Raw genomic sequence first — 14,810 nt, 5'->3', positions numbered from 1 at the left:
AGGGCTTCCTGAACACTATGAACATCTACAAACTGAATGACGTCCCCAGTCCTGACTTTATTAACAAAGACGCAACCTGAAAGCAGAGGGTGCCTTGGGAGACAAGAAAATGCAGGCTAAAGGCAGGAAGAAATAGGAAAAGCCACAAAGGGTCAGGTGGACCACAGAACCTTAGTAACTGAGCCAGTGTTTGTGTGTTAGAAGGACAGTCTTGGTGGGAGTCTGGGCAGGATGTACTAACCACATGTCACCCCTGGTACAGGTACAATGAAATTAATGCCATCAGCACTGCCTGTTCCAGTGGTCTCGAAGAGTGTAGGGACCTGGTTGTTGGGCTTTATAATGAGTGGATGAAGAACCCTAATAATAACAAGTGAGTATCCCCCCAGGCCTCCCCAGCCTGTCCTCATCTGCCCTTGGACTAAATAGAGCCCTGGGCCAGTCATCAGCAACTCTTTGCTCCCCACTCCTTGCTACTCCTCTGCTCCTGACTCCCCCACCCTACTCCAGGATCGACCCCAACCTTCGGTCTACTGTCTACTGCAATGCCATTGCTTTCGGCGGCGAGAAAGAGTGGAACTTTGCTTGGGAACAGTTCCGGAATGCAACTGTGGTGAACGAGGCAGACAAACTCCGGTCAGCCTTGGCCTGTAGCAAAGAGGTGTGGATTTTGAACAGGTGAGGACCTGGCCCCGCCCACAGACTTAGCCACGCCTCCATGCTCCTCTTCCTACCAGCCTCTCAGCCTTGTGCTGAGAGGACAGGGAGGCTCAGAGGTAAAAACAATTGCTCAAAGACCACAGGCTCTGTATGTGACTAAGACAGGGTCAGAGTCAGGGTCAGATCCCTAACTCTTAACTGTTGTGGGCTCTGTTTGAGCCTCAGAGCAGGGTCTCCTGCTCTTGGATGAGGTCTTTCTCACCCCAGTAGCCCTTTCATAGGCCAGACCTGCAAAGTTTCAGAGACTATGGCTAGGCATTGCTCCTGATTCTACAGGACACCCGTGACTCCCAAGCCCAAAACACATTCTTTGTTCCATCAGTGTTCATGAAAAGCAGTTCATTTGAGTCTCCTTCATCATCAAAGTAAAGAGCAGCTGGCCACTTGACCTGGTGGGGGGGGGGCTGGGAAGACAGGAATGCCTTCCTTCTTTTATCTGCTCTCTAGAGAGTTCCATGGTAGCACATACTTGCATGACCAGTGATCCTATGACCTGGTGTAGGTGACTCAGTTTCCCACCTGCAGAGGGGAGGTAGCACCAAGGCACCCCACAGCCCTTCACACATCAAAGGGATGCTGAGTGACACCAGAGGCAGTGATTGTGTGTTTGACATCGGGCTCCTAACTCTGTATCATGGGACTGCAGTCATCATGGTCCCTACCCTTGCCCGCTGCCCACAGGTACCTGAGTTACACTCTGAACCCGGACTACATCCGGAAGCAGGATGCCACCTCCACCATCATCAGCATCGCGAGCAACGTGGCCGGACAATCTCTGGTTTGGGACTTTGTCCGAAGCAACTGGAAGAAACTGTTTGAAGAGTGAGTCTGAGTGGGGTGTTGAATGATCAAAGACCGAGGATGGGTGTGCTGGGGTGACCCCCACACCTCCCCACACCCGTGCTGAACTTTCTCACTTAGAAAGAAAACTGGGGTCGGAGAAAACAGCTACAGGAAAAGGAGTCAGGGGCCTACAGCCTGAGCTGTGTTCAAGTCTTGCCTCCTGCATGTCCTGGGAGGCTCTCTTGGGGTTCTGGGTTTTGTCTCCTTAGGTCTCCCTCCCAGAATGGTTGTGGGGTCCTATAGTTTCCCGACACCTGCAGAGAGAGTCCCTTGGGTCTCGGCCCCACCTCTTCTCATTCTCTTCCTCCTACCTCATAGTTATGGCGGAGGATCTTTCTCCTTTGCCAATCTCATCCAGGGAGTGACCCGACGCTTCTCCTCTGAGTACGAGCTGCAGCAGGTAAGTGGCCAGACCTCTCCTCGCCCTGGGCACTGTCTGGTTTTCCACTCGTAGAGCAAGGGCTGCGTAGAGACGTGTAGATATTAACGATTCCACTTTAAAAATCTTGGAACTTTAAAACTATTCACTGATTACCTGGAGTGAGCCTGCACTCCTGGTTTCTGGCACTCTGCCTGCCTGAACCTCCCAAGTAGCTAGGATTGTGCACCTAGATTCCTTTAAGGAAAAAAAAAAACTGAGTTACAATTCACATACCTGAAGATTTACCATGTTAAATGCTTTTAAGTATTTTTGCAAGATTGTACAACCGATCTTTGCCACCCACTGTCCGAAGAAAGCGTGCAGCTGCTAGCAATTTCCTCTCATTCCTGCCCCATCTCCCTAGCCCCTGGCAACTACTAATCTACTTTACCTTTGCATTTCATAAAATAGAATCATAAAATTTGCAACTTGAAATAGAATTCTGTAATATGTGACCTCTTTGGGTCTGGCTTCTTCCACTGGGTGTCTAAAAGATTTGTTCCTGAGAAAACACATGGTCCCTTTGTATGGCTGAGTAGTATTCCATTGTGTAGATATACCACATCTTCTTTATCCATTCATCAGCTGATGGACAGTTCAGTTGTTCCCATTTTTTTTGACTGTTATGAACAGTGCTGCTGTGAACATTGTTTATTGTTTAATGTGCATATTTTTATTGTTTTCTTCTCCCATGGGGATATTGCTGGAAGAGGAATTGTTACTCATTTGTTTGCTCCATTTTTAACTTCTTAAAGAAATGACTAAAAGTTTGTCCTGGAGACAGAATATCTCGTGTATTGTACGGATGCATCACCTGTCGATTTAAAGACCTATGGCCTATAGGAAAGGGTAGACTAGAAAGCGGGACACCATGCCTGGCCCCAGTACTTAAGTTTTGATGCTGTTACACGTGGAAAATTCCCTGAGGCTCAGGTTTTCATTGCTGTCCCTAGGAGTACAGTCGATGGTGTATTATGAAATCTTGCCAGGCAAGCTGAGCTGTAGCCCGCCTGCGTGCGGATAGTTCTTTCATAGATTCCCTAGGATTTTGTGTGTACAGATTCAGGTTAGGCACGGATTGCAGCAGCCTTATCTCTGTGTACACTTTGTGCGGCTTTACTGTTTTGAAGTGGTGAGATTGGAACCCAGGGCCTTCATCATGTTTAGCCAGAGCCCCGCCCCTGAGCAGCATCCTTACGAGTACTTCTTAAAAAAATCCACTTAAGCACTGAAGCAACTTGACCATCTGAGGTTCAGAAATTTCCACAGTTGTTCCTCCCATGTGGCATCTGTTTCATTGGCCCATTACTTCGTTGAGATACTTCAGGTGAAACTCAGGGCTAACTCATTGAAATATTGCACAATAATACCCGATACCCTCCGAGCAGTTCCCGTCTGGGGCTGTGGTTTCACAGCTTCTGGGGAGGTGAGCACTTAGCCCCAAAGAGTGGTAAAACATTGAGCCCCTTATCTAGGAACAAGATATGCCCCCCCTCCTCGGGGACCTGTGAGTGGGGTGAGAGGCAGAGGGCTGGGAAGCACCCCTCTTCTCAGGACTGAGTTGGAGCACCAGCTCAGATCGGTTGCCTTGGTTTCCTAACAGCTGGAGCAGTTTAAATCAGATAACGCAGCGACAGGCTTTGGTTCGGGCACTCGGGCTCTGGAGCAAGCCCTGGAGAAGACGAGAGGCAACATCAACTGGGTGAAGGAGAACAAAGATGTGGTACTCAAGTGGTTCACAGAAAACAGCTAGTTCGTCCGTGCTTCTAAGAACCACTCGTCCCAGCGTGACGCCTACGACTATCGGCACCCTGTGCAGACAGGGTCTCTGTCCTCAGAGCTCCAGACATCCTACCCTCAAGGATGAAGTCTCCAGCCTGTGGAGCTACCCTAGCTTCTAATTTTCAGGCTGCCGGACACCTCCCAGTCCTTGCCCCTCATGCCAACTCTGCCCCAGGCCTCTGGGGCTGATCTCAGGGAATCCCCGCTCTGAGGCTAGATTTACTGGACAACGGGCAGCCTAGAAAGACTCTCCCTGAATGCTTTACTCCTTTCCTCCCACAAGACCCAGAACCAAAGAATCAACAGGGCACAAGATCTCTATATATTTTTAAGAGAAAATGTAAATAAAGAATTTCTAAAATGAGCTTACAGACGTGTCACTCAGTGGGAACATGGGACCACGGAAGCTGGAGAGGGGAATTGGGAGGCATGCCGTAGGTCTGGGGGAGTGGAGGAAGGAGGATGCCTTCCTGCCCCACAGAGTGTCAGGCTGCAAGTTTACTGCAGCCTGATTCCCAGAGCAGGTTTTGGGGGTTGGGTATGAGGAACCTCCAGGATGTGAGGGTAGATAAGGTGGCTCCCACAGGAATGGTAGGGGCTGGGCCTCGGGGAGTGTCCCCCTTACCAGATGTCAAAAGGAGAGTGCTGGCTGTGGCCCTCACATTGTGACAAGAGGGAAGGGACAATAGAGGAGGGTAGTACAGTAGAGGTCCTTCCAGGTTCCAAGTGCGTCTTCTAAGGTAATAGAAGGATTGGGCTGAGGGTCAGAGGCAAGCAAGGCACTGGGAGAGGAGAGCTTGGGAAGCTGTGACCTGAGAGCAACCTCCTTTGCCAGAGCCAGAGACATATTGCCTGCCCTGGGGGTGGGGCTAGCAAATGAAGCTATCACCAGAACCTTGGAGCAGAAGTCCACAATTCTGTCAGTCCCATCACCAGGCCGGGCTCAATTTGCCAGTTAGAAAGACGAGTGAGCTAGGCTTAGCAGTGCAGTCTTGTTCCCACACACAGAGGCAGAAGGACCAGGAGTTGGAAGAGCTCTAGGGAAACCCTATCTTAGGAGGGAGGAAGAGAGAGAGGGTGGTTCTTAAACACCACAAGTACACTGGCCAGACAAAGGGGCCAGTGACTCCCAGCTCTATCTTGACACAAGCTTTAGGCACAAATGAATCAAAACAAACTGAGGCAGCAGGCCAGAAGGAAAGTCATAATTAAGCACTTAGTCTAGATGTGGTCTGGGGGTTTGGGGGAGGTCACTGCCTCTTTGGTTCTTCAAGGCCATGGAAGAAGTCCTTTTTGCCTGAGAGGAGCAAGCTGGTTCTGTGTAAGGGCTGAGCCCCTCATAGACTGGTTGTCTTTGAGGCTCTGCCTGCAACTGCTGTTTTAGGACAGTGACTGGATAGTTTGTGGTGCTTTCTTAGGGGTCTGGAATGGGACAATGTAAAAAGCCGAGGGTAAAATGCCCCTGTTATTCTGTATTTTCAGCCTTGAAGAGATGAAAATGTTCAGACATCCCCTATTTTTTAAGTGGGTGGTGTACCTGTTGGCAGAGTTCAGTAATCTGACCCAAAGGGTTTTTCAGGGTGGAGGTGGGGTGCCTCACACAGGAATGGGAAGAGCTGGGCCTCAGGGAGTGGGGCTCACTTCATGAAGTTAGTTCTCTCCTTTCACCTTTATGGATCAAACTCGGGTCACCAGGCTTACAAAACTGACCCCTGTCCTCCCAATTCTTCTGTTGGCACCTGGGTGTGGCGATTGTGATTGTACAGTCTCTGCATGCGGATAGATGTGGGTGGAGGCCAGTATTCAACATCAGGTGCATTCCTCTCCCACCATTTATGTTTGTGAGAGCTCGCCCAGCTGAGCCCTGCTCACTTCCTGTCTCTGTCTCCTAGAGCTGGGGTTACTGATGTGTGCGTGCACCGCTGTGATTAGCTTTGCACATGGGTGCTGAGGCTCCGAACTCAGATCTTCATGTTTGTGTGGCAGACACTTTACTGACTGAGCCATCTCTCCAGCCCCTTGTCTGACCTTTTTTTTTTTTTTTTTTTTTTTTTTTTTTTTTTTTTTTTTTTTTTTTTTTTAGGCAAAAAGATGCAGAAGGCAGGCAGGGATACTCTTTTGTCCTTGTGGGGCGCATGTTGGGAGTAGGTTCTTTTCAGCAAAAATACCTTCAGAACCTGGTTGTAGGAGGTTCACCCAGCCTTAGCCCTGACTGATAATCTTGGAACAACAATTACTCCCACAAATATTACTTCCCAGCTGGATTTTTTTTTTAAGCCCTAGATGGCCTAGAACTCTATATGTAGCCCAGGCTGGCCTCCACTTGCTGTGTAGCTAAACTTGACCTTGACTTCCTATACTTCATTTCTCAGGGTGCTAGGGTCCTTGCAGACACCCTCAGCAGAGGAAATAAGGGGGCTTCGAGGGGATAAGGAGATAAGGAGTCAGGCAATTTCGCAGCTCTTACCTGCTGTTAATCAGGATTCTGTGGCTCTGACTAGCAATCGGATTTTTTTTTCTTTCTTTCTCTGATCTGACTAGCAACCAGATTTTTTTTTTTTAATACAAGCTTCGCAGAACAAAGAGACTAGTGAATCCAAGTGAAATAGAATTTATGTCTGAGTTTTCATGCTATGTCCAGGGTTATGGTTCAGTTACAATTAGAAAATACAAACAGAACAGGTCTTATTATGAGCTCTCTAAGCCAAACTTAAAGAACCCCAAGAACGTCTCCTCCAAAGCAAACACAATTATTACGCGGCAACCCGTATATAGGCACGTAGACTGGCAGTGTTTGCAGTCTTAAAACACTCCACACAAACAGCAAATATCTGAATCTATCTTTTTATGAACAGCAAAGACTAATACCTAACTTCTTTTACAATATGTTTCATCATCTATGCTATAAGGTAGGAAATGTTTATTTTAGTCAATCTGTCTAATTTACTGAATTCTATTCCTCCAGAGGTGTACCCTGTAGGATCCCCTATCGCTAGACTACATTTTCAGAGAGCTAGAAGCATATGGCATAGGGAAGACTTAAATCTGTAACTTTCTCTTCTGGCTAGTCAGGGTTTATCCCTAGTCTCTGCCCTGCGTTTACTCAGGGGCAGACACCCCAAGATCCTGGAGTGATGGCCTCGCCTAACTATGTGCTTATCTGTGCTCAGTGATCTCCAGGGCATAAGAAAACCTTCCAAACAGTGTCTAAATAAAATCAATTTTAGAATTTTCCTAAAAAGATGCAGACATAAGTTTTCTCAGGAAAAGGCATAAAATGAATCGTAATGCAGAAAGTCCAATGTCCCCACGGATGCACCGTACAGAGACCAGGATGCAAAAGTTAGATGGAAGGACAGCCATGGTAGCAGTCCACACAGTTGCTGGAACTGTACCATGCAGCCGGGCTGGCTTCAGGACTCCCTCGTTTTCTAGTAGATATGACTGTACCACTTCAAACATAGCCTGACTCTTGAGAGGCAAGTACCACCATTTCTAGCCTCATCTGGCTTCAGGCAGCCCTTCGTCCCCAAGTGAGAAGGGGGTGGTCAGGTACTGGGGCCAGAAAAGCTCCCAACTTCTCCCCTCCTATCTGCATATCAAAAGGCGAGGGAGGGCAAGATCCTGTAGCTGGCCTTGGTGAGGAGGTTCTGCCGGAGGCTCCCTGGGCTGCCCTAGATTAAATCTCCGGGATCCTTCTCTCCAGCACCAACCCTTCCTGTCGCCAGTACCCAGCAGCCATGACTGGCACTTGACCTTCTGGCATTCAGCAGGGGGAGGGGTGAGTCTCACCATTTTGGGTCCCTGGTGGGTTCTGGGCTCTGTGGATATCAGAGGGAGAATTGGCTTATGAGAGAGAGAGAGAGAGAGAGAGAGAGAGAGAGAGAGAGAGAGAGAGAGAGAGAGAGAGAGATAGAGAGAGAGAGAGAGAGAGAGGAGAGGGAGGGAGGGAGGGAGGGAGGGAGGAGAGGGAGAGGAGGAGAGATCTACCTGCACCCTCTCTTTTTTAGCTGATGCAAAATGGTCATAGACTATCTTAATCTCAGGTGCTTTGTGTTTTGTTCTGTTTTTGATTGGACTTTTTCTGTGCTGTGGATGGAGCCTAATAATGCATACTACACTCTGTGGAGCTACACAAGCCACTCTGAGGCCTGAGAGCACAGGAGCTAGCCTCTGGCTCTACCACTGCAAACTATCCTTTACTTGGAGCTGAGCTGGAATCGGTGACACCCACATTTACAAGCTCCTGCCAGGAGATGAACTCCTCATCGCCAGCAGGGATGAAGATGCCCCCTCAATACTCAGCAGCAGCGGCCTCAATTCTCTCAAAATAGCACCCGAAGGTTAGAGATGAACCTAGCTGGGTTAACCTTTATTGCAGCCTTGATTCTGATACAAGCATGCTTGCTCCTCCAAGCCCCAACTGCCTGCATGTAGAACCAGCATGGCATCTTTTTTACAGGGCCATTAGAGTATTTAGGCAGTACTCCTCTCCTAAAGATGATATAAGGGTCCACAGACAGGTACTGACATTGCTGTTCTTGCTGCTTTGAGATGTATTTCAGGGCAGTCTGCATGCATGGGTGGGGGGGACAGGGAGGATTACAGTTCTGAGGAAGTTTTGGCACTTGTCTGGTTCTGACTCTGGGTCAGATCTAATGAGACCATCAGGAAGACCTGTGTCCCGAGAGGAAGAAGTCACAGGCGGGATACCTACACTTAGCTAGGAGCTATGGGAAGCTGCTCTCTTTCCTAGATGTCTTTCTTCAACTGGAAAATGAACATGTGAGGAAGAATAGTTGTACCCAACCCTATCTGGACCTCCAAGTCCCTCTCTAAGTGGGACTCTCTGTCAGGTGTCTCAATACCTAATCAGGTCTGGTTCAAAGGTGCTGCGACCACACTCAGTGACTCCATTTCTTGAGCAGCCACCATGGGCCAAATATAGGAACCCTGAAGGGTAGGTGACGTCTGTTATGATCTCCACGCCGCATTTGAAGAAACATCCTCGAAAGAATTTCAAAGCTCACCCATAGTTACTCAGTAAGGAAGAACTGAATTCAGTGCACTGGAATAAGTGGGGCCTGTGTGTGTGTGTGTGTGTGTGTGTGTGTGTGTGTGTATCTATATGTGTGTATATGCCTATGTGTATGTGTGTCTATTTGTATGTGTGTATGCCTATGTGCATGTGTGTGAATGTGTATATGTGTGTCGGTGTGTGTCTATGTGTATTGTGTGTGCATGCACTCACACAAACTGTAGAGTTTTCTCATCTTACCAGGATGAGTGACAGTTGCTAGGGACTGTCAGACCCTGAAGTTGGAAACAGACCACTTCTAACAGATGAGAAAAAGGACTGGACCTCTAATAATCACCTAAGTCAGTTTCCCTTTAGGCGAGGGGGAAACTGAGGCTCAGCAGGTCAACAGACAATGGACTGCCATATAGGGTAAAGGTCCTCACACATAAGAGGTCCCCACGTATGGCCAAAATCCTGGTCAGGAAATCAATAGCTTCCTCCCTTCCTCTCCATCCCTAAGCTGTTTTGGTAACTAGCTTGTTTTTGATCCAGAGTCTGATGCATCCCATGATGGCCTTGAACTTGCTATGTGGCTAAGCATGATCCTCCTGCCTCCATCTCCTTGTGCAGTTTTTAATGGTATTAGGGACTGAACCAAGGGCCTCCTGCATGTGAGGCGAACACTGTACCAACTGAGCATATCCTCAGTCTGTGAATCTGCTACCCAGGAAGATGAGTTCCTCATCACCGTCTTAGAAGATTCCACTTAATCTTGCCGCCTTTAATAGTTTCTCTTCAACTCTCTGTCTCTCCCCCAATCAAATCAAAACATCGGCTGTGAAAACATCACCGTATCCCTTCCCAGAGCCTGTTAGGCTTACTGAAGATGAAGCCTTCTTCTTCAGAGTGATCAAGTAACTGAAGAACGAAGTGGTCCCCACGTACAAGCCTCACCTTCACATTTTGTATTTAGAACCGGGGCACAGATTATGGGTCTCCCTATGATTGGCCTAATTAGTGGGGAGTAATTTTCTTTGGCACTTAGCATCAGGCTGAACAATGTTTCTTAAAGCTCAGATTGAAGCCCTTGCTCTGATTTCAATATTGCATGTACCCTCACCTACTTGGTACCCAGGAGTGAGCCCTTGCTGAAGGACCCCAGGTTTCCTCCCTTTGCTTCTAGGTTCCTGAGTGCTCTGATCTGTTATGCATTCTTCTTTTCATAAGATCAAAAGTAACTTGATCTAGACCGGGACCACTGGAACCTCCAGAACCATGAGCCAAGAATAATGTTCTCTTTTTAATTTAATTACAGTGACAGAAAGCAAGTACAATCCGGTACCTCAGAATGGGACTGACTTTGCGGACAGTTATTTTAAGAGGGAGTTAAGATTAAATGGCGAGGAGGGCTGGGGAAATTGTTGTCAGTCAGAGTGCTTGCTCTTCAAACGTAAGGATCCCCAGAACCTTTGTAAAAACAAAGCAAAACCAAAACCTAGGAGTGGCTAGGTGTGTCTGCTGTCCTAGCATTGAGAGGCAGAGACAGTGATCCTGAGATGGCCAGCCAGGCTAGCCCCAACAGTGAGCTTCTCTGGTTTAGTAAGAGACTGTCTCAGGTGTAGTGGTACAGGAAGACAGTCTTTGTCCTTACTCTGGACTCCACATGTGGGTGAGTTAGCACCTGCACAATCACATGCAACACACACACACACACACACACACACACACACACAGCATGACTTGTATCTCTATAAGAGATTATTATTACACAGGTAAAAGGAGGAGTAGGATTTCTGCAAGATAAGGGGAAAGGCCCCAGAAACAGCTAAGCCTGCCTACACATTGGGCTTCCAGCATCTAGAACTAAAGAGTCTCTGTCCTTCAAACTATCCAGTTGGTATTTGTTATGGCAGCCCACTCGACTAAAACTGGGCCTAGCCAGGAAGGGCGACTCAGCAACAAAACAAATAAGAAACATGTTTTAGAGACAACCTGGCTCTTTCTGTGTAGCCCTGGCTCCCTGGAAACTCAATGTGTAGACCAGGCTGGCCTCAAACTCTGTCTCTGGAGTGTTGGGATTAAAGGTGCCTAGTACTACCTTTCTTCTAACGGTGAAAGAGCCCTACCTCCCAGATGTCTGGACATCTAGTATCCCCATGTTTGCCCATGACTGCATGAACACACCCTCCCACCCCCAAGGCTCAGCCACCTATCACTGTAGGCCAGGTGGAGCTCCTGGTCCTGGTGCCCAGGTACAGCAAACACTGTCAAAGTGACAAGCTGGGGCCCATGTCAACCTTGGCAGGCTTGTACTGCAGAGGGGGTGGAACGGCAGACTTCTTATCTGCTCAACAGAAAAGATCCCCTGAAAAAGGCAAGGAGACGTAAGCCAATGAAAGAAAATCGGAAGCAAACAAATTTTTGTTGGCTTTCTTCTTTTTAATTCTAAAACAACAATAAAACAATTGTAACCAGCTACGAGGTTCTGGGCAGCATTCTCAGAGCAGCTCAGACTGTGGTCTGCAGAGCTCTGAATCTTTAGAACAGTGGTTCCCAGCCTGCAGATTGTGACTCCTTGCAGGGAGGAGGGTGTTTAATGACCCTTTCACAGGGTTCACCTAAAACCATCAGAAAACACAGATATTTACACTAGGGCTCATAACAGTAGCAAAATTAGTTATGGAAGATAATTTTATGGTTGGGGTCATCACAACATGAGGAACTGTACCAAAGGGTCACAGCATTAGCAAGGTTGAGAACCCCTGCTCTCATAGCCCCACTCCAGCAGTGAAGGTACCCATCCATTGTTTATCTGTCCTAGACACTGTTTCCATGAAAGACATCATCTTGGAAAAGGGGGTCCGTCCACAGCTAAGGAAAGCTTAAAATATCACGGGAGAGGTGGATAAAGGCACTTGCAGCTCAACTCCAAACCGACAGGATGCAGGCAAGGCCATATTAGTAGAAGATATTCAGCGGGGGTCCCTCCAGGTCTTCCTGCCAAAGTTCAGGACAGCCACTGAGCTGCAGGCCTGAGCTGGGGGTGGGGCTGGTCACAGGAAGCTGGAGAGCAGGGCTGGAACCCTGCTCCTCAGAGCTGGAGAGCACCTCTGCACTGTGCTCCCAGCAGCCCCACTGCAGTTGAGGCTGTAGTCTCTGGCATGATGGGCGGGCCGTGAGAGGTGGGCTTCTCAGGGACAGGCAGGGTTCTGGAGACACAGAAAGACCCTGCAAGAGAAACAGGAAGGGTTTATAACCTGGTCACTGACTGGAGATTTCAAACTCTCCTCAGTGGAGCTGGTGCTGTCTGGATGGCCTCAGGGGAACCATACAGCGGTGCACAAAGATCAAGAACTCTGTTTCTGGAAACCCACTGCCAACCTTCAAACCCTAGCTCTGCTACTCACTAGCTATGGGAAGTCTTTTCACCTCAGTTTTCCCACCTATAAAATGGGGGCGCTGACGCTTCATAGTGCTGTGTGATCGGACACAGGTAGAGTGCAAAGACAAGTGTAGACAAACAGTGGGTGCTTAGTAAGACTTAGTCATCAATAGACTCTTTTATGGACCACAAGTCATTTATGATGAATGAATCTGAAAGAAAACACTCAGGTCACCAACTCCAAAAGGATCTAATCAGGGAGAGCTGCCAATACCCCTGGGCCTCACTCATCCACTGAACTTGGCACTTCCTGAGAGTGAAGGCCTTCATCTTCCACCCTGGCCTCTGTGTAAGTCCGAGGGCCATCCTCTCTTCCCCAAGCTGCAGCGACTGTTACATCCCCTACAGGTGTTAATAAGACCACTTCCATCTGGCCCTTCATTGGATAACCTGGGATCTGAAAAGTAGGAGACCCTATATAAACCAGAGACCATCCACTATAGTTCCAACTTAAGCCCGGGATCGCCCCTGGGGAAAATGGCTGGAGTCCTGGCACCTACCTGGTACACCTTAGTCAGCTCTGCAGGTTCAGTGGGTGGTGTCCACTGCCCAGTCTTGTTCCTAGGCTCTGGGGATATCTGCATGCCAGGACATGCTTGTGGTGGTGCCCAGTGAGAGGTGTCAGCAGCTCTCTCTAGGGACTGGTGTAAAGGTGACTGAATCTGGGGACAATAAGGAGGCGTCACCCAGGGATCCACGTTGGAGATCCTGCTCCCAAGGTTTTCAGGTGAGATCAGGGGTCCAGGACAAGCAGGCGGGCACCGCCAGGACACCCCACTACTGATGACTGATCCCAGGCCAGGACTGAGCATCTGAGCCTGGGAGGGGCTGCCGCCGTCAGGGCACTGAGGGCATCGGTGCGAGAACGCGGCGTCCGCACTCCGTCGGCGCCTGCGCCGCAGACTGTCCTCGCTGAGGCCCAGCAGGGCCGACAGGTGGCCGATGTAGCGGATGGCCAGACGCAGCGTCTCGATCTTGGTCAGGCTCTGGCCTGCAGGTGCCACCGACGGCGGCAGGAAGCGCCGCAGCTCTTGCAGCGCGCGGGCGAGTGTGCGCATGCGCAGCTTCTCGCGCTCGCTGGCGCTCTGCCTCTGGCCCCCGGCTGGCGCTGGCCGCGCTCGTCTGGGCGCCGTCGGCGCGGCCTGCGGATTGCGAGCGCTGCGGGCCGGGCCCGCGGACTGCGAGGGCCGGCGGGTGGCGTAGCAAGGACACGAACAGGACGAATCTGAGGACGAGGCCGGAGACGTGGAGTCGGAGTGCTGGGTCCAGCCCCAGCCCTGGGAGAAGACCCAGTGGTCGAGGCCCTGGAGGCTCTGAGGAGGAGGCGACTGGGCCATGACTGTGTGACTCTGGGAAGCTGGACCGGTCACCTCCAGGTCCTAGCTTTTATCTGGACTATAGGTGTGAGGTGGTCCCCTGCCAGGTTGCAGAGAGGTGTCAAAACCCACAGAGCCCAGGGAAGGGTCTGGGCAGGGGGGCCCTGGGAAAGCGGGCCCATTTGCGGAGGTGTGGATTCTGACTCCTCGAAGGCTCTAATGGAGGCCCCTGCTGCCGGGAAGTGTGGGAGGGACAATTCGCATCTGGATGGAGTTGCTAAGCTTCTCACCGAGCCCCCACCCTCACTCCGCCCCGCTACTGCAGGGTGAATGCACAGGAACCCGCCACCACTGTGGATGGCTGCTGGGTACCTGCATGTCCCTCCCTGCCTTCACTTACATCGCCACTCTTCATTAATCTTTAATGGGCTATGCCGGTGCTGGGTCCGACCAGCAGCACCGTGGGCTTCCTCAGATCCCCACATTAGCTAATTTGCTAAAAGACACTTAGAAACTCTCACTGACCACAGCGTCTGTACCCACTAAAGATGGAACCCAGCAGCCTGGAGAAAGAGTGGGAAGTGGAAATGGAAGGAGGTGGATGCCAAATCCAACATGAGGCTTTGTGTCGCCTTGAAGCCATCTAATTTCTTTGAGCCTTTGGTTTTTCATCTCAGTAGTAATTGCTGCACAGACTAACTTCTGGCCCTCCCCGGAATGATCCTGAAAGCACTTGCTATGGGCTTTAGTTGCACCTACACTGTATAATGAAGGGACTGCACAGGTATGGTGGCATATACCAGTAATTTAGCACTTGGGAAACTGAGGCAGGAGGACTGGGAGGAGAGGAGGTCAGCCTGTACTACCCACTAAGAACTTGTCCCAGAAAACAAACAAACAAAATCCCAAATACTGCCATCAGTGAGTGCTCATGACTATAATCCAATACCTTGGGAGCTAGAGGCAAGAGGATCAGGAGTTCAAGTCCATAGAAAGTTTGAGGCCAACCTGGGCTACATGAGACCCTGTCTTAAAAAGCTAAAACAAACAAACAACAACAGAAAAAAAAAAAAAAAAAAAAAAAAAAAAAAACAGGCACCAACATTTCAAATTGCTTATGGGCACCCATTTGCTTTTGTGCAAGGCCCTTAACCGGCCTGAGCTTGTCCTTCAGGTTGACAAAATAGGACTAAGTATGGCATCTGCTCCCAGGACTGCTGTGAGAAATAGCTGAGGTAATAAAACTGTAGCATCACCTACAAGTTA

The 14,810-nt window shown here is 49.5% G+C and overlaps 2 protein-coding genes across 4 annotated transcripts in view; one reads left to right on the top strand and one right to left on the bottom strand.

Moving 5' to 3' along the window:
• Positions 1 to 4,135, top strand: part of ANPEP (alanyl aminopeptidase, membrane) — a 40,972-nt gene extending 36,837 nt beyond the window's left edge. For all 3 annotated transcript variants that reach the window (XM_080914502.1, XM_080914501.1, XM_080914503.1), the window contains exons 17-21: positions 263 to 373; positions 511 to 678; positions 1,402 to 1,542; positions 1,882 to 1,963; positions 3,588 to 4,135. In XM_080914502.1, the coding sequence (XP_080770628.1) occupies positions 263 to 373; positions 511 to 678; positions 1,402 to 1,542; positions 1,882 to 1,963; positions 3,588 to 3,737 (652 nt within the window). In that variant the 3' untranslated portion in view covers positions 3,738 to 4,135. The remainder of the gene's footprint in view (positions 1 to 262; positions 374 to 510; positions 679 to 1,401; positions 1,543 to 1,881; positions 1,964 to 3,587) is intronic.
• Positions 4,136 to 11,744: 7,609 nt separating this feature from the next.
• MESP2 (mesoderm posterior bHLH transcription factor 2) lies at positions 11,745 to 13,565 on the bottom strand (the record flags this gene model as incomplete). The annotated part of the gene is made up of 2 exons (XM_080914507.1): positions 11,745 to 12,014; positions 12,729 to 13,565. The coding sequence occupies 2 exons, from the start codon at positions 13,563 to 13,565 to the stop codon at positions 11,745 to 11,747; spliced, it is 1,107 nt and encodes a 368-aa protein (XP_080770633.1).
• Between the last annotated feature and the right edge of the window lie 1,245 nt (positions 13,566 to 14,810).

The sequence above is a fragment of the Micromys minutus genome, assembly GCF_963924665.1.
Source record: "Micromys minutus genome assembly, chromosome: 3".
NCBI classification, from domain to species: domain Eukaryota; kingdom Metazoa; phylum Chordata; class Mammalia; order Rodentia; family Muridae; genus Micromys; species Micromys minutus.
The sequence above is the reverse complement of the archived record's forward strand: the minus strand, read 5'-3'. Positions and strand labels throughout refer to the sequence as shown.